Genomic DNA, 18,644 nt, shown 5'->3' with positions numbered 1-18,644 from the left:
TGTACTCTATGAGCAAAGCAGAATTGAAGTAGCTCAAAAGGAACGTGAGATGTACAGATTTAGAGACATCTTCACCCCAAATGTTCACATAGACTATTTGTGCATAAACTGTGGGAGAGCCTTCCAAGCTCACATTGGTCTGATCAACCAGCTGGACATGCTGTACCTTAACTCTGACATAGTGATGTCATTTGGTCTTCTTCGAGAACCACCATCCAATCATTTGCGAAGTCCTTTAGATTTATATCTGCTGACTAATGTAGAAAATATATTTGATGTGACTGTACATATGCAACCTATCTCAGACTGCTTTCCATCTTGGGGAGGAGGGGGGGGGGAAGAAAAATTTGGAACTAAAAATCCAGTGTAAACAAACATTGAAAACTATCCTTATATGTAATATGTAACTGGAAAATAATACAATTAATTTTTTAAAATAAATAAAAGTAAAATATATATATATATATTTTACATCTGCAATATCTCTTGCATCTGTCCCCTTTTTGCCATTGCAACAACCTTAGCTTTGTCCCACCCCCCACCCCCCCCCCACACACACTTTTTAAATTAGACTACCAGAATAGCTTCCTAAATGGCCTTCCTATCTCCCAGTTATCTGCACTTCAGTTCATACCTCAATTCACCTTTCGGATCACTCCTCCAAAAACTTTCAGTGGTATACGAATGGTATATGATTCCTGACAAATAAAGTATAGTCCCTAAACTGGCATTGACTGCCCCCCTTCATTCTAAACCTAGCCTACCTTCATGGCTTCAATTCTATTACTCCCCTTTGCTGATTCTTCTGGCCTAAATGAAACTATTTCTGTTTCCTGTTCGTACCCTGCCCTTCCTATGATTCATGCCTAGAATGGATTCCCACCTCACCTACCCATCTCAGGCAGTTAGGAAGCACAGTGGGGTAGAGCACTGGATATGGAGCCATAAAGACCTGAGTTCAAATCCAGCCTCAGACCCCTACCAGCTGAGTTATCTTAGGCAGGTCAATTAACCTCTGTCTCAGTTTCTTTATCTGTAAAATGGGGTTTATCTATCTCTGAGGGTTATTCTTTTGTGTGTGTGGGGGGGGCAATGAGGGTTAAGTGACTTGCCCAGAGTCACACAGCTAGTGTCAAGTGTCTGAGGCTGGATTTGAACTCAGGTCCTCCTGACTCCAGGGCTGGTGCTCTGTCCACTGCGCCATCTAGCTGCTCCCTCTGAGGGTTATTCTTAAGGATAAAATGAGCTAATATTTGTAAGCATTTTGTACTTTAAAGTACTATATACATGATGATTATTCCATGCTGTCTATCAAAGTCCCTTCCTTCCTTCTAGGTCCAACTAAGGTGTGATCTCCACCATGAATCCTTCCTTGTTTCTCCCAAATGAAAGGCACTTTTCCCTTCTATTTCTCATACCCCTCCTATGCTTATCACAGTCTCCCCTGTTTCCTAGTTACTTGTGCATATGTGTCTTTTTTTTTTTTTGGCCGAGGTAGTGAGGGTTAAGTGACTTGCCCAGGGTCACACAGCTAGTGTCAAGTGTCTGAGGTCAGATTTGAACTCAGGTCCTCCTGAATCCAGGGCCGGTGCCTTATCCACTGCACCACCTAGCTGCCACCTATATGCATCTTTCTTGAGATAACAGTCTATGTCTTAATTATCTTTGTAAATAGAGGATGAGTGATGCCAGACCTGTGACTTCACTGATAAAGGAAACTCCTAGAAAAGGAAGCTCCCTCAACCAATGCAGGTCAGTGTCTTCTCTGCCATATGCAGTCTTAATGAGTTACCTGCAGCACTGATGGGCAGCTAGGTGACACAGTGCATAAAGTGTTGGGCCTAGAGTCAGAAAAACCCTAGTTGAAATATGGCCTCAAACACATAGAGGCTGGATGATCCTGGGCAAGTCCTTTAACCCCTGTTTGCCTCCTGTTTTCTCATCTGTAAAATGAGCTGGAGAAGAAAATGACAAACCACTCCAGTATCTCTGCAAGAAAACTCCGAATGCGGTTCATGAGTTGGACAAGACACAACAACAACAAAAGAGAACTAAGAGGTTAAGCGATTGAACCAGGATCCCACAGACACTATGTGTCCACATTGGGACTTCAACTTAGGTCTCCTGGACCTAAGACCAGCTCTCTACCTACCAGGCAACATGGCCTCTACAGGATATATACAAACTCAAGTGATTTGGAGGTCAGTGGAGTTGGGCTGAACATAAGGATTAAAGTATGATACAAGTTATGCTGTGATTCTAGTCAACATAGGAATCCGCCGACAGATCTATCCTCCTGAGGATTTAAGAAGTCAGTTCTGAAGGATAGAGTTGTAAAGTTCAATAAACTAGTGAGTGTGAGAGGTGGAATCTGAACTCAAGTTTTCTGATTCAAGGGGATTCTAGTCACTATCATATGGTAAAATGTGGTGAATAGCTTTCTCAGCATGCAATGTGCCGACACGCCGTTGGAGCTGCAGTGATCTAAAACCAAGCTCCTGGCTTTTTTAACTCCAAATCTACTTCCTCTCCACCTGCCTGGTCATATTCCTATGAAGCCTAACTTTTTATCCCTTGAGACAATCAACCGTTTCCGTCTAATAGAAAGAAGAAAACCAGGTATGGAGGAGAGGAGAGGGAGACACCTGACAACTCAGAAACATTTTGCACTTGATACTAAAAGGACTGCTATTCCCCCAGAGAACTACTGATAACCGGTTGTCTGGAGCAAGAGTGGCTAGAGCAGATCTGAGAAGTTAGGGATTATTGGACAATAGAGAATTCTACTTCCTCGACTGGCAGATTTATAACCAAAAAGAAAAGATGCATTTCCTAAATCCCCTGCCATTGTGTGGGCTGTGTCACTATTTCACTCCTATTCATGTGAAAACCATAATTTCCCAAGTAGAAGTGAGAGCCCCCTAAGGAGGGGGAAATTTTCATTTTTTCATCACACATCTTTAACTAAACTCAATTTGGCAAGCACATATATGTGTCTCAAAAGTCATTACAATTTTACCTGCTCTGAGACTTTTAGAATTCCGTGCATGTACACACATATATGCATGCATGCATGTAGTACAGTACAAATATGCATGTAGATCTGTACAGACTGTGCCGTTTACATGTATGTATGCATATGTGTAGGTTTATGCATGTGTGTGTGTGTGTGTGTGTCAGAAGTGGGACTTCAACCTAGGTCTCCCTGGCCCTAAAGCCAGCTCTCTACCTACCAGGCTACACAGCCTCTGCAGGATATATACAAACTCAAAGTGATTTGGAGGTTAGTGGGAGTTGGGAGTTGTTATTGTTTACATGTATATGTGTACTGTGCTACATGCATACATGTGTGTATTCATGCATACATGTGTGCACATGCAGTATTCCCAAAGTCTTAGAGCAGATAAAATTGTAATGACTTTTTAGACAAGTATATGTGCTTGCAAAATTAAGTTTAGTTAAAGATGTCTCTGTGTATATACACACTTCCACACACACAAATATATACAAATATGTATATGTATATGTGTGTGTATATATACATATACACACACACAAATACAGACATACACCCACATGGTATTCCAAAAGTCTTAGAGCAAGTAAGACTACAATAAGATTTTTGAGATACACTTGTGATCCTGGGCAAGTCACTTAACCCTTATTTGCCTCAGTTCCTCATCTGTAAAATGAGGACACACTGAAGAAGGAAATGGCAAACTACTCCAGTATCTTTGCCAAGAAATCCCACAAAGGCACAACCGAAACAGTGATAGATATAGATGTAGACATAGACACAGACACAGACGTAGACATAGACACCGACACAGACACAGACATAGACACAGACACGGACATAGACATAGATATGCATGCATATATATAGCATCTACTATGGACCAAAAATATAGTTCCAAAGAGCTTTATTATACCAGGGGGGTAACAGCATACAACATGTGTTAAAGTGTCAGTTGAGTTGAATCTTTAAAAGGAAACAGTCCCAGTCATGGAGAGTAATCTATTAAAAATGCATGGGGGATGGGGCAGCTAGGTGGCGCAGAGGATAGAGCACCGGGCCCTGGAGTCAGGAGGACCTGAGTTCAAATCCGGTCTCAGACACTTAATACTTACTAGCTGTGTGACCCTGGGCAAGTCACTTAACCCCAAATGCCTCACTAAAAAAAAAAAAAAATGCATGGGGGGGAAGCTAGGTGGCGCAGTGGATAGAGCACCGGCCCTGGATTCAGGAGTACCTGAGTTCAAATGTGGCTTCAGATACTTGACACTTACTAGCTGTGTGACCCTGGGCAAGTCACTTAACCCTAATTGCCCTGCCCCCTCCCCCCAAAAATGCATGGGAGGATCCACCTTCCCACAACCATAGGTCTTCTCTGAATTCCTTCCTTTGCTAACAGGACAAAGTAGATGAGACTAATAGACTGTATTTTTCCTTCAATTGAAATGGAGAGTGTTAAATTGTGTGTGTGTGTGTGTGTGTGTGTGTGTGTGTGTGTGTAACCAATTGAAGTGAGGTAATGAGTAAAAGAGAAGTCCTTTACAAAGATCTGCCCTTGTTCACACAGAAATGGGTCCACCTGCTGCCTGAAAAAGGCCTCTCTTTACAAATATAAACTTTGACCCAATTTCTGCTTTGAGTTTAGATTTCCCCCACCTCATTTTTTGGTGCTTTCAATACCAATCTTATAAATTGGAAGAGAAAAAGAAAACAGTCCAGAAACAAAGTTGGCTATAGAAAATTCCCCAAACTAAAATATACCTTTTTGAACACTCTCAATCCTGAGCAGATCGAGTAAAATGCAGGATTTTTGTTTTTTGTTTTCATCAAGGTCTGGTTTAAATATTTGGAACCCTCTACCAATGTGTGACATCATTTTTCCTTTCCAGATTGTGGTGTTAAAAATATTTAGCCAAACACTTTGAACCAATTGTATTCTTAAAACACAATATGGATTATATATTTGTTTACAGCTTTGAAGCAAAACTCTGTGACATTGTACATGCTGAGAAGCTGTTAGAGCATCCTAGTCAATTCCTGAGGGAAATTCAAAGACTTCTTGACTTGTACTAAACATACACACACACACACACACACACACACACGCACAGACACCAGGCCCCCTGTTATTTCGTACAGCAATTCTAGGCATCGTGCCAACTTCCTTTCAAAAGCAACCATGGAAGGCAGCCCTGATGACTAGGACTCAGAGAAAGGGCCTATTAACATTTTGTTTCTTATTCTAAACTTCTCGTTCAACTACTACAAAACAAGAAACACAAGGATTAAGTCTTCACAACTCTCAGGCAGGAAAGGTAGAAAAAGTCTCAGGTCTTCCCATCCATACCGTCCCATTTAAACAGACTTTAAGAGGAGCATGCTACTCCTATAACAAAAACAACAATAAGCATTGTCTATGTTCCAGGCTCTGTGTTAAGCACTAGGGATGCAAAGGCAAGAGAAAATTGCCCTACTAAGCAATCCTATCAATTATCATACTACTAGGAGCATCTGGAATTTCATCCACATGGTTATCTGCTTGTATGCCTCTCACCTAATAATTAGAGTTGATAAAAAATGGAATAAGCTGTCTCTTAAAGAAATGAGCATCTTGGGGCAGCTAGGTCGCGCAGTGGATAGAGCACCAGCCCTGGATTCAGGAGGACCTGAGTTCAAATCCGGCCTCAGACACTTAACACTTACTAGCTGTGTGATCCTGGGCAAGTCACTTAACCCCAACTGCCTCGCTTAAAAAAAAAAAGAAAGAAATGAGCATCTTGGGGCAGCCTGGTGGCACAGTGGATAAAGGAATAAGCCCTAGATTCAGGAGGACTTGAGTTCAAATCTGGCCTCAAATACTTGACACTAGCTGTGTGACCCTGGGCAAGTCACTTCACCCTCACTACCCTGAAATAAATAAATAGATAGATAGATAGATAGATAGATAGATAGATAGATAGATAGATAAATAGATGAATAAATAAATAGATAAATAAATGAACAAGCAAACGAATGAAGATGGACAGATGGACAAACAAATAAATGAATGAATAAATAAATGAGTGAATGAATGAATGAATGAATGAATGAATGAATGAATAAAATTAGCATCTTTCTACTGAAGGCATTAAAGAAATGGCTGGATAACCCTTGGTATGGCATATTGTAGAAGGGGTACATGTGTTAGTTATGGAGTTGGACTATTCTAAGATCCCTTCTAGCTTCACAATTTTATAGCGCACAGGAGTTAAGATACTGTTTATGCAGCGGTAACAAATGATACAGCTTTTCCTGTTTCCACACCTAGATAGCATCCTGCAGAATCCAGAGCTGGCCTGCCCTCCAGCCCCATGCCCTACCAGGAGCCTACTGTTGTCCAGTCATGTCCAACTCTTTTGACCTGTGGACCATCAGCGTCCAAGGGATTTTCTTGACAAAGGTGCCAGAGTGATTTGCCATTTCCTTCTCCAGTAACCAGACCCGCTTCCACCTTCTAGATGAGGACTGGCATTCAACTCATAAACCTCCTTTCCCCTTTCTATCATTGTTTCTTCCTTATTTCCTGTGCCTAAAACTAGGGAAGATCAGACTCATTGCTATTATGTGTGAAATGCAATAGAAGAGTAGCTTTTTTTTTTTAGCAGGCACTATTCTATGTGGCCTGTCTAAAATCCAGAAAGGACAATTGGATTCAGGTAGTCTCAACCAGAACCTAGTTTGGTAATGGCTACTGTGAATGAGCCAAGCCCTTTGTTTCTCATTCCCTTTTCTGCTTTTGCAGAAATGCTATATTTTCCATATGGAACAGCAGTATGTTGTTGTGGATAGAGGTCTTGTCTTGGAGTCATGAAAACTTGGGTTCCAGTCTTGCTTCTGATGCTCACTAGTTATGTGACCCTGGGCAAGCCTCTTACCTGTCAGTGACCCAGCCAAACTGTTAAGCAGGTAAATTATGAGCAAGTTGTCAGTGCAGGAGGAAGTTCCAAACTAGGAGTACTCCAAATTAATAAAACATCAAATACAAAACCCTCTTCAAAAACAAAAGCAAAAACACCCATATGGAATACAGTCATATCCTTGAACTAAAAGGTTGCAATTACTTGGAGCTCTGGTTTTTCAATTCCATTCCTTGCAACTCCAATCAACCATCCATCTATTTCATGATTCCTAGAGTCTTAGAGGCTGTGTGTGTGTGTGTGTGTGTGTGTGTGTAGTGTGGCTGTGTTGTGTTGTGTTGTATAGGTGTGCTGGGGAGAGTACTTAATTATATTTAAGTATTTTTCCCATTTAAATGAAATTTATGGGGGACAAGTCTTCATTCCATGAAGATCAAAAGCTCTGAATCCACATCCAATGACAATACTACATACATTCAGTGGTGTACTGGAGCTGGCCTAATTCAGGCTCCCATGAGCCAATTGTTAATAATTTTCAGTGTGAGCATTTTCCACCTAGAAATTGGCAAACACAATACAAGGTAACCAAGCACAGATTTTTATTCTGTTATGTCTTCTTCTCTATCTTTTATCTGAGTTTAGTACAATACAGACATTATTTAAAGTTCTTTAAGAATAATTAATTAGTTCATCTGGTTTCCATTTCCAACCAGTTCCAATCAGTTCAAATCGGGTTTTAAGTACTTTCCAACCATGATGCTCAAACTGGTTCCGGCCAGTTTGAAACTAGTCCTGACTAGTTTAAACTAGTTCTGGAAGAGTCTAATATAATCTTTTCTTTTTTACAGATAATGAAGCTGAGACACTAAGAAGTTACGTGACTTGCCTAAGGTCACAAAAGGTAATTAAGTGGCCGAAGGCAGATTTTAATCCTGTTCCTTTGCTCCTACTCCAGTATTTCTTTCCATAGTGCACATGTTATTTGTAAGAAATCAGCTCCCATTTACGAAGGCCAAATTTGTCCCACTTCATCCCTTCCTTTGTCTTCGACAAAAGTGAAATTATCCCATGAGCTAAATGGAAGATGTTCTGATTTGTTTGTTTTGTTTTAGTCTTCTTGTTGGTTCAATCACTTCAGTCATGTCCCAACTTTTGTGACCCCTTTGGAGTTTCTTAGCAAAGATACTGATGGGGTTTGCCATTTCCTTCTCCAGCTCATTTTACAGATGTGGAAAGTAACGGCAAAAAGGGTTAAGTGACTTGACGAGGGTCACACAGCTAGTATCAGAGGCTGGATTTGAACTGAGATCTTCATGATTCCAGGCCTGACTTATTCCTTAATACCGCCTAGCTGCTTTGTTTCTGTCTTGACTTCTTTTTCTTGTGAATCCAACAATCATGAACAATTATAAACATTTTAAGATATGAAAAAAGGGAGAGAACTATTCAAGGAGCTAATTCTGCCACATATGGTGTTTTAAAAAGAAAAGGAAATATGTAAATATATCCAAATAGATGGATAGATACTATAGCTTGGCAAGGTAGTTGCAAATTTCTGTTTCTATTTCTACACCTCCTAACCACCCCTTCCTCAGAAAACTTTTTTAAATGCTTTTATTGATGCTCTGTTTTTATATCTGTCACTAAACCACCAACCTATGTCCTCATACCTCAACCTAGAAGGAGCCTAGAATCCTGTTCTATAACAAAAGATGTTATTCATTTGAGATAACATCTTAGGCACTCTAAACCAAAATAAGGATGGCAAAAGAATCATGGAATCTCAGAGGATGGGCCTCAGCAAGCCATCTAGTCCAATCCAAACACAAACAATAATCCCTTTTTCAACATACCTAACAAGTGGTCATTCAGCTTTTATTTGAACACCTCCAATGAAGGGCAGCCTACTCTCTCTTGAGGCGGTGTATTCGAAAGCTTAATTATAGTTACTGGAACATTTCTTTATATCAAGTCTAAATTTTCCTCCTTGCAATTTGTCCTAGTTCTTCTGCCCTTTGGGAACAGATTAAGTCTAATTCACATGACAGATGGTTCTTTTTTTTCCCTAATATCACTAAACAATTTATAAACAAAACTGAACAGGCCCTACAACAATGTTGGGGAAAGTGGGGAAAGAAAAAAAAAAAAACATCAAGCAACCCAAATAGATAGCCATAAATCTTGTTGACCCCACATGATTCTGTTTTAAAGGTCAACAATTTCACGATAAATAGTTTTTAAATTTTGAACTGAAAAGCATTAAGTTGCTATGACTTCCTTCCACTTTGTTCACTGTCATAAAGATGTGTAAGTTTGATTATTTTCTCCTGGATCTCTATTCCCTTATATTCTGTTCCCTAGTCTGTCTTTTATTATCAGAATACACCATTAAAGAGATATTATTTTTAATATTAATATTTTAAAACATCATTATCCTTAACTAAGAGAACTTTTCAATTTCCCAAAGGCAATCCAATCAACTCTCTCCCTCTTGTTCAGTTTTGGTACTGGATCATGTTCCATTTGGATTCTCTCTCTAAAATGTCTACTGATTGGCAAGCTCTTTTGGTCACTCATCCAAGGGCATATAATAGTCTGGGCAATGAATATTCTTCATCCACTTGGTTTTTCTGTGTAGAAGGTTAGGCCAATCTCTTAAGTAATTATGGAAAGCTCTGCAATGTTCTTGGGCTTGGTCAGGATTGAGTAAACATGATGAAGTATGTTATTAGCAAATGACTCTCTTAGACCATAAACAGGAACCATATATTTGGTCTAATACTACTTCCACTTCCTGGATAGAAAGAAGGGAGTAATTAGAACCAGAAGTGCTATCTGTATATGTCATTTAAATTAATATTCATGGATTCCAAGGCTCAACTCTGTGTATTTAGAAGATCCCTATATATTTGCAAAATAAGTGACTGCTCACACCGAAAGGTACCATAAGGTCATGTTTAACTAAAACAGCTAGCTATCCTTTTTAGTCTGAAAATCATTCTTGATCAAAAAAGGAAGAAAAAAGCATGAATTGAGCTAGTCTGCTTTCTATCATCTAGTTTTTCCCTAATAATAGTTTTCTATCTATCCTAAACAATGGTCCTTTCCCTGAAAGGCCTCATAGTATAACAGATAGCAATGAACACGGAGTCAGAAAAACCTGGATTCAAATCCAGCCTCAGATAATTATTAGCCGTGTAAATTAACAATCACCTAACTTATGTATCATCAGCTATCTCATCTTTAAAATGGAGATAACAGCATCCACCTATTAGAGTTGTGAGTAGGATCAAATGAAATAAAGTTTATAAAGTGTTTCACAAACTCAACAAGTTGTTATTGCTTCATAAGGCCTCCTCAGGGTTTTACTACATGTTGTAGCAGTCATGAAAATAAGCACTTGCCTATAAGCCCAGGATATAAAGGAAATCATGGTAGACCAAAGGAATTATGATAGAATTAATAAAAAGCAAGTGAGAAAGCAAAATAGAAATGTATTATTTTCATCCTTTGTTTTATTATTATTATTTATTTATTTAGGGCGGGTCAATGAGGGTTAAGTGACTTGCCCAGGGTCACACAGCTAGTAATTGTCAAGTGTCTAAGGATAGATTTGAACTCAGGTCCTCCCGAATTCAGGGCTGGTGCTTTATCCACTGTGCCACCTAGCTGCCCCTCATCCTTTGTTTTTAATCAATCTTTATATCTGTGGGATGATAGTTCCAAATGAAACAGTAGTTTCCTTTTCCAGATTATCCATCTGTGGGGAGAAGAATAGAGTCCATGCCAAGCAAGCTATTTTCATCTGGAAACCTCTCCTTGATGCTATTTAACATACTGATTTGAAATCAATACTGTGAAAAAAGGTTTGTTAAGTAAAATTAGTTTCCACAGTAAGAAACTAATACTTACAGCCACTTGCACAAATTCCTTCACCAAAATGTATATGCTATCATGTAAACACTGCCTCATCATATTTTTTATTTATTCTATTAACCACATGGGATAGTGATAGGGATATAGCAAAAATCAAGGCAAATACAGGAAATAAATAGCTTTTATAAATTTAGGTTTGGAGAATAAAACTTTGTCCCCTGACAATTTTTGGTATAATGTATTTTAAATTATATTAACAAGCCCATGGATTTATGATTTTATTGAAATCAAGGTTTATTTAGAGCCTTTTCAACCAGATTATTTTAATGAGTTCCTTCATGCATCAGTCTGATTTGTGGATAGCCAAAGAACACTAAATCTAAGAGACCATTAAAAAGTACAGAATGAAAAATCAGGAGTTAAATTTTGGTGTGTGCACAAATGCCAACAATGGATATAAATTATAATATTTTAAACAACCAAGAATGAAAATGGGTCTAGATTTAACAATTCTCTCCCTTCTTTGGTCATTTATACACACTAATGCTATTTCAGAGAGGCTCACTATTATGTGCCATACTCTAATGGAAAATTAAGAACAAATTATATCATTTACTAAACTGTTTTAGAAGTTTGTTAATGCCACAAAGTAAAAGAGAAAAAACATTATTGTGTATGCTCACTGTGGTAGACTGGAAAAATTCTAAGCACATGCAAGCTACTTCCGGGTGCTTAGTACAATGCCTGGCACATATTGTGACTAATAAATGCTTGTGGATTGATAATACACTGGAGAACAGAGTACAGGATTTGATTTTAGAATTCTGTTTTAAAGGCAGGGGCAATTTCTAATCTCTTCCAATTCCCTACTTAATCTGATTTGCAAGACAGAGGCAGATCTGTACATTTCTATTTTCAATTATGGAGACACTATCTTTATTGAAACCACAGTCTCTCCCATATTTTTTTTTCCCTTTCACTAATAGGAGTACCTATTGGGTTGGGGTTTTTTTTTGGGGGGGGGGGGTTGTGGTTTTTTTTGGGCAGTGAAGGTTAAATGACTTGTCCAGGGTCATACAGCTAGAAAGTGTCAAGTGTCTGAGACCATATTTGAACTCAGGTTCTCCTGAATCCAGGGCTGGTGCTTTATCCACTGTGCTACCTAACTGCCTTTGTACCTATTGTTTTTAAAGAATTATTATTACTCAGATATCTTTATGTAATTTAAAAGTTAAAAACACTCATATTGTATTAATGTTTGAAAGAGTATGCACCATAATCATTCTCAAATAGAAATTAATGCTATAACTCCTTTTAAGTTCACTAGAAATCTTTTCAATTATCTTTTCAACCACTTTTTTGGGTTATACTCCATATCTAACAACCAAAAGATGGATCTCTCTAAAACCAAGCAGCCAAATATATTTGACTGTTTCAAAGTTCTGATGTGCCCTTCAAAATAGTAATAAAAAGTATCACAAATTAATTTCTACTTCAAAGGACATTTAACGGATGTGTGTACATATTGTACCTTTATCCTGGGCCTTACTCAGGATCAGAGAAGACAACTGTAGTGATAGATAGATAGACAGATAGATAGATAGACAGATAGATAGACAGACAGACAGACAGAAAGACAGACAGACAGACAGACAGACAGACAGACAGACAGACAGACAGACAGACAGACAGACAGATAGATAGATAGATAGATAGATAGATAGATAGATAGATAGATAGATAGATAGATAGATAGATAGATATGATAGAGAGAGACAGAGAGATTGAGAGAGATTTTAAGGGTGATTCTGGAAGATACTGAGCTCCTAAAATTCAGCACTGTTAACCTGCCACTGCGCCTAAAATTCTACGATGGGAGATTTATTTAGATAGGAACATTATAGTTCTAGGATGCTCACTCTAATATGCAAAGAATCTTGAGAGAGAGGTCACAATAAATCATTAATTACTCATCATAACTTAGTTTGTCAGAGGAATTTAACCCTGATTTAAGAGAGTTTATGCATGGAGAGAACAGATAAGGTTGAGATTGGGGAAGAGGGTACAATGAGTGAAGAAATATCTAAAACACGAGCCTAAGGAGGAAAAATTTGTGTGGCTCACTGGACAGGATTGGGGTCACATGAGGAGACTGGGCTAGATACCTGAGAGGTAAGGGTACAGGAATGGAATGATATACTTTGTACACATATTGTACCTAGAGCAAACCCCAGTATAGCTATATAGAAGATCTAAAAACATAAACAAAAAACTCCCTCTGATATTTTGGAGTCTTAATTTTCCAAATAATTAGATTTCATAGAAGAGATGAGGCTTCACTTTAAATTTTCTCTTTAGCTTCCAGAAATTTAAATCCAGTTTTCACAACAAAAGCATTCCCTTGTTTTTTCCCACAGATACTCATAAATTATAGCTAAGTATGTCATAAATACTAAGAAAATATTGCTTCAATATATTTTCCTAATGGAAGTAGCTAAGAATTTATATATGATTTCTAAACTTTCACCAAAAGAAAAAAAAAAGCACAAAGTTACCAAAATTTTATTTTCTATACAATGAAAGGTGTGGGGAAACACAGTGATTAATAATGAGACCTTTATTATACAGTTGCATTATTGTTATTTAATTTCTTCCTGAGGCATGCACAGGAAATCGCCACAATTATATCCATTACAGGACTTACAATGTATAGTCATCTTAAATGTGGGCTAACTGAATTTAGTGTGTACCATGGCTGTACCTCTATTTAAATGAATACTGGGTTACTTATGTGTCATTAGGGTTTACACAAAATTTCACAACTGTAAACAACACAGAAAAGTTGGCACAAGTGGAGACTGTTCAAGAAAAATACTTAACATAAGGCAGAATCTTGTATTCAAACAAAGGATGCTATTGACAAGAATGAAAAGTGTATGTTGTAGACTTATATATCCTACTGAGTGGAAAAAGCAAACGATGAATTATCTAGCACTACAAATCATTCAAATTCCAGATGGATAAACAATGCAAACCAAATCAAATCCTCATGTTTTCCAACACATATTTGTTCTTTGGGGAAGGCCGGGGAATAGACAGCCTCTTCTATGGTACTGGTAGACTAAAAACCTCACTTTCTTCATCTGTAAAATGAGGGGTTGGATTCAATGAGCTTTAAGGTCCCTTCCAGCTTGAAGATACTATGATTCTTTAGTATTGTATTGTAACTATAAAAAAAAGATATCTGATTACAACTAAACTATATTTAAGGAACTAAAGTTCCCAAAGAAAGATTTCCAAATTAATCCAAGCTTCATCACTAACTCACCTTGTCATATCTACTTATTGCAGTAAACATAGGAGTACAAATTAAGGACAGAGTAGAAAATTATTAATTACAATGATGATGGCACTGGATGCAATAGCACCTATTCTTTCTTTGGAAGTGCTGAAATTCTTCAGTCAGAGGTGAGAAAAGCAATAGAAATTTTAATGGCTAATAAGTAAGGAGATTTATCAGATTCTGAAATGGGAAGAAGTAGAGCTATGGAGTTACTTGTTTTTCTAAAGCTAATTGCTTAAAAATCATTTGCTAAATACGTACTTTTCCAATTTCTTGAACAAGGAGCATGTCAAAAATTGGAATTGATAGTAACAGATGTACAAGGATCTCAATAGCACTATTTAATGAACTGAAAATATTACTACTATCCAACTCTCTATGGAGTTTTTATAATGCCAATGTAAAAATGGCTTTTTGGAATTCTTCTACCTAGCATATTAAATATAGCTGCTTTTCACTCATGACCTTTCAATTTCTAATCTGTCAAAGTTACAGACTGCAGAAAAAGAAAAAGTGGACCTATATATTTCTCTTACTCTGAAAATAACTATAATTTTAGCATCAATAGCTTCCCTTTACTCAGTTAAAGTGCATTAATACTCATCTAGTTGTACTGTCACTAAGAACAAGTTAGCAGCTCCCAGTGTGCTCAGCCTTCACTCAGCTAAGACATTTCAGCACAATGCTAACTAGCACTGTGTACATACAGGAAGGATGACCCTGTGTGTCTTTGTAAATTGTCTAATACCATCTTCCCATGAAGCCTAAAAAAAAAATCTTTATTCAGAATGAATGAAATGCCTAAATTACTATACATAAAAATGTAGTTATTAAAAAAAAACTACTTGAAATACTGGTAGTTTCTTTTTCATTACTTACAAGCTAGGGGCAAAAATGCTTTGCCTTTAGGCATTTATTGAAAAACCTCCAGAGACAAACTTGAGTATTTTAGGATTCCTGATGAAAATGACTCTTTTACTATCCAAAAATGACTTAAGAAGCCACATGCCAAAAGGGAGGCCCCAAAGTCCTCTCGAGGACCTATCAAGTAGCAGTAATATTTTTATACCAAAAGCTGAACTCACAAAGGACTAGCAGAGTCATTAGATTTTTTTAAAAATTATACTCTGAAATGTTATAATCATTTCTAAAGCCTGACAGTCTAAAACTTGGGAAGGTATCATAATAAGAAAGTACCTAAATGCTTTCCTCCTCTCCTCCCCAGATACATTTGATTCCGATAGAACTTGTAAGCATGCCCTGAATAAATTCACTTCAATAGAATTATAATACTGCAGCACAGCACATGCAATATTAAATACAGAAAGGTATAAATAAATATATAGTCCAATATATAAATGCACATTTAACTACAGCTGAGTAGTAGTATCCTCACTGGGTAAATGTGTATTTTTTAAGCTTTATATTAACAAACTGTCATGACTGCAGAGATCAGCTCCAGTTATGTCTCAGGAGATACTTGTTCAGGAAAAAGCCATACAAATACATAATTCATGGCAGGCACAGGTGCACTATAACCATAAAGAGCTTCAGTCTACTGAAGTAATCAAGCCGTCTTGTGCACATAAAGTTTTACAAATGTGTGTTCACATGTGGGTTTCTTTGAATATTTTGAATCAAGGATGTATAACCATATAATCTGAGTATATTAAGGGTTGAAGAAACAAAAGCAACATTTGATAAATTAATTTTTGATTTGTTTAATTTGGTAACTGTAGAATGAAATGGTTGCAAAGCAAGTTCTGGATTACTTCAAACACAATCAAAGAGTTAACATCATTCTGAAGAACTTAATTTCTTGTCTTCAATATCCACCCACACCCACACAAACAACACACAAATCAATAGAAATCCCTGTACATATATATATTATTTTCAACAACTTATTACCACTGGGACCTAGGATTAGATATTTTTTACTCTGAAACACTGCAAACTTATCCATTTGATGTAGTATATAAGGATAAGGAGACAAAAAGTCATGCAATGATACTGAGTAAAGTTTTGTTGAAAAAAAAAAGATAAATCAATCTTTGATAGTTCAATGCTATCAATCAGAGCATTGAATTCTTTAAATAAAACAAATGCCAGTTTTTATCATAAATCAAAAACACATTTATTGTCTTGAAGCCAAACTGGCTTCAGTTACTTTTTGTCTTTTTGAGTCAGCTCTTTTTAAAAATCTAAAGTTTCCTATCCAATAGAAACTAAGATATTTCTCTTATTCTTTAGCCATTTACATGAGATGGCAGATGGCTCAAGGAAGGCATGTTTTTGATGACTCCGAGTCAGAAAGTGCATCTTCTTGGACAGAAGGTTCATAATCCCCAACATTTTCAGGCAATTCAATGTCTATCTCATCATTACTTTCTGCACTGTAATCAACTTCTTCAAGGAAACGAGGTTCATCTTCTTCCAAAACATAAGTGGTAGGGCTGTAGCCAAAATAGACACAACATACAAGGCTGCATTAGATTTTAAGTTTCTAAATTTAGCTGTATGCAGAATGGCTATCTACTCTACTATCCTATATTAACTCAATTATGTCCAAAATCTTCAGTTCCAATGTAATATAAGTAGGTTGTGTTAACTAGGAAAAAAAATCATGTAACCCAAACATTAGCCAAAGCTCTGTTTACAAAATGGATGGTTCATAAGTAAGAGATATGTATTAGTTGAAAAATTCTTCTATTTGGCTACAAGAGTAAAAATGCTAACTTTAAGTTATATTAAAAAATGCCAATATGCCCTGTATTTTTTTGAAATTCTACTTATAACTGTCTAGCAAAAGGAATATTCATACATAATAAAATACTGAGATTTGTCTTTGAAGGTATTCATCAATCTTATTTGCACACTACAAAGACATATTTTTGAAGTTCTATTTTAAGCACCTTAGCTCCCAGCAGCAGGTAATTTCAAGGGGCTTTATAAAGTAACTGTGGATGTTTAATTGGTTTCTTGAGTAATGTGCTAAAAACCACTTATTCCAAGACACTAAAGTGATTATCTACCATTAGAGTAAATTGAAGAAGGCTAAAACAAAATTAAAAAAAATTAAGAAACCACATCCACAAGCTTACAGTTTCCCCAGGACAAGGAAAAATTAAAAAAACAAGTGAACACTGCACACCCAGTTTAATTTCTTTCCCTTGGGTCACAGAATAATATGTTCCCTTAAAAGCACTAAGTGCTTCTAAATATTTCATTAGATAAGTAGTTTGGGATTCAGACAAGCTCTCTATTAGGGTCTATCCCTTTTCTTCATAATCAAATTATTTTGGTTTCTCCCAATGTGTCATAATTTTATACAAAGGGGGAGAAACATCTAAGAGTGCAGATTTACCAGCATTTCAGAATACATTTTCATTTCTGACCACAAATTAGGTTAATCTTATATGCTGAAGCACTAAGGAATATATAATATCCCTTGAACTTGAATAAAAATTATTTTCCTAAGAATCCAGCGCTCATACTAGATATGCTGTCCTAAGAGCTTAATAAATCATTGTGTGTCATTATAGCACACATAATACAACGACAGGTGCTGACAACATCATAGGTTCTAATTACTTAAACCCCAAACCTTGTTAGGATTTTAGATGAATTTTCCTTCACCTCATTTTTAATGTATTCTTGCTCTTCTGAAATCCTGCATTATATCTAGCCCTTCTTGAAATACTTGGGGTTCTCAAAACAGCTCTCAAAGCCAAGGTCCTGAAGACCATTCACATACATACAAGCCATAGTCCATACCAAAATGAGAAACTAGGCAAATGGATAGGGATGTCATGGGGGTTTGGGTAGAAGCGATGTGTAAAAGTTATCTCTTCTTTATTAATGCTCACTTGTGTCCTGAGGATCAAAAGGTCATAAATTATCACTCCTTTTCTTTTACTGAATTCTACTGAAAAAACTGCAGGTCCAAACACCAACTATGGCAGTTTACCTTTGTTTTTCTAAAGACTAGATTAAGATGATTTGGGTCAGGACTTTATGAATCCTTTCATAAAACACATAAGGATTCAAATATATTTTCAGTCATAAAAGAAAAACACCTTTATGCTTCAATTCAACTAAGGGCCTACTACATACAAAGCACTGTTTTATGGACAGAGGGGTTAGTAAGGGTATACAAAGATAATAGAACAAGATCTGGGTCTCTAACATCAAGGAATTTACTATCTAGTCTGAAGGGGCAAGACATGTACACAAACAACTCTAAAACAAGGTGGAAAGAAATAGTGCTATTATAATGGTACAAAGTCCAACGGAACGTGGGATTACTTTTACTTTTGAGGATCATAGGATCATAGACAGAGCTGGAAAGGACCTTAGAGATCATTCAGGAAACCGAGGCCCAGAGTAGTGAAATGACTTGTCCAAAGGTCATCACGGAAGGCATTATGGAAAAGGTGATATCTGAGATGACCCTTGAAAAATAAGTAGGGTTTCAAGCAGCCAAGATTAGTGGGACAGGGAAAAGATAGTC

The 18,644-nt window shown here is 37.0% G+C and overlaps 1 protein-coding gene across 10 annotated transcripts in view; it reads right to left on the bottom strand.

The window, feature by feature from the left end:
- The window catches only part of AGTPBP1 (ATP/GTP binding carboxypeptidase 1), a 212,696-nt gene that overhangs the window by 25,292 nt on the left and 168,760 nt on the right, over positions 1-18,644 (bottom strand). For 6 of the 10 annotated variants that reach the window (XM_043963888.1, XM_043963895.1, XM_043963881.1 and 3 more), the window contains exon 26: positions 13,391-16,587. The exons of the other annotated variants lie outside the window; for them this stretch is intronic. In XM_043963888.1, coding sequence (XP_043819823.1) covers positions 16,410-16,587 — 178 coding nt within the window. In that variant the 3' untranslated portion in view covers positions 13,391-16,409. Of the gene's footprint in view, positions 1-13,390; positions 16,588-18,644 lie in introns of those variants that run through there. 10 annotated transcript variants of the gene reach the window in all.

This window comes from Dromiciops gliroides, chromosome 1 (assembly GCF_019393635.1).
Source record: "Dromiciops gliroides isolate mDroGli1 chromosome 1, mDroGli1.pri, whole genome shotgun sequence".
Taxonomy (NCBI): Eukaryota; Metazoa; Chordata; class Mammalia; order Microbiotheria; family Microbiotheriidae; genus Dromiciops; species Dromiciops gliroides.
Note: the sequence above shows the minus strand (reverse complement) of the source record. Positions and strands in the feature narration are given on the sequence as shown.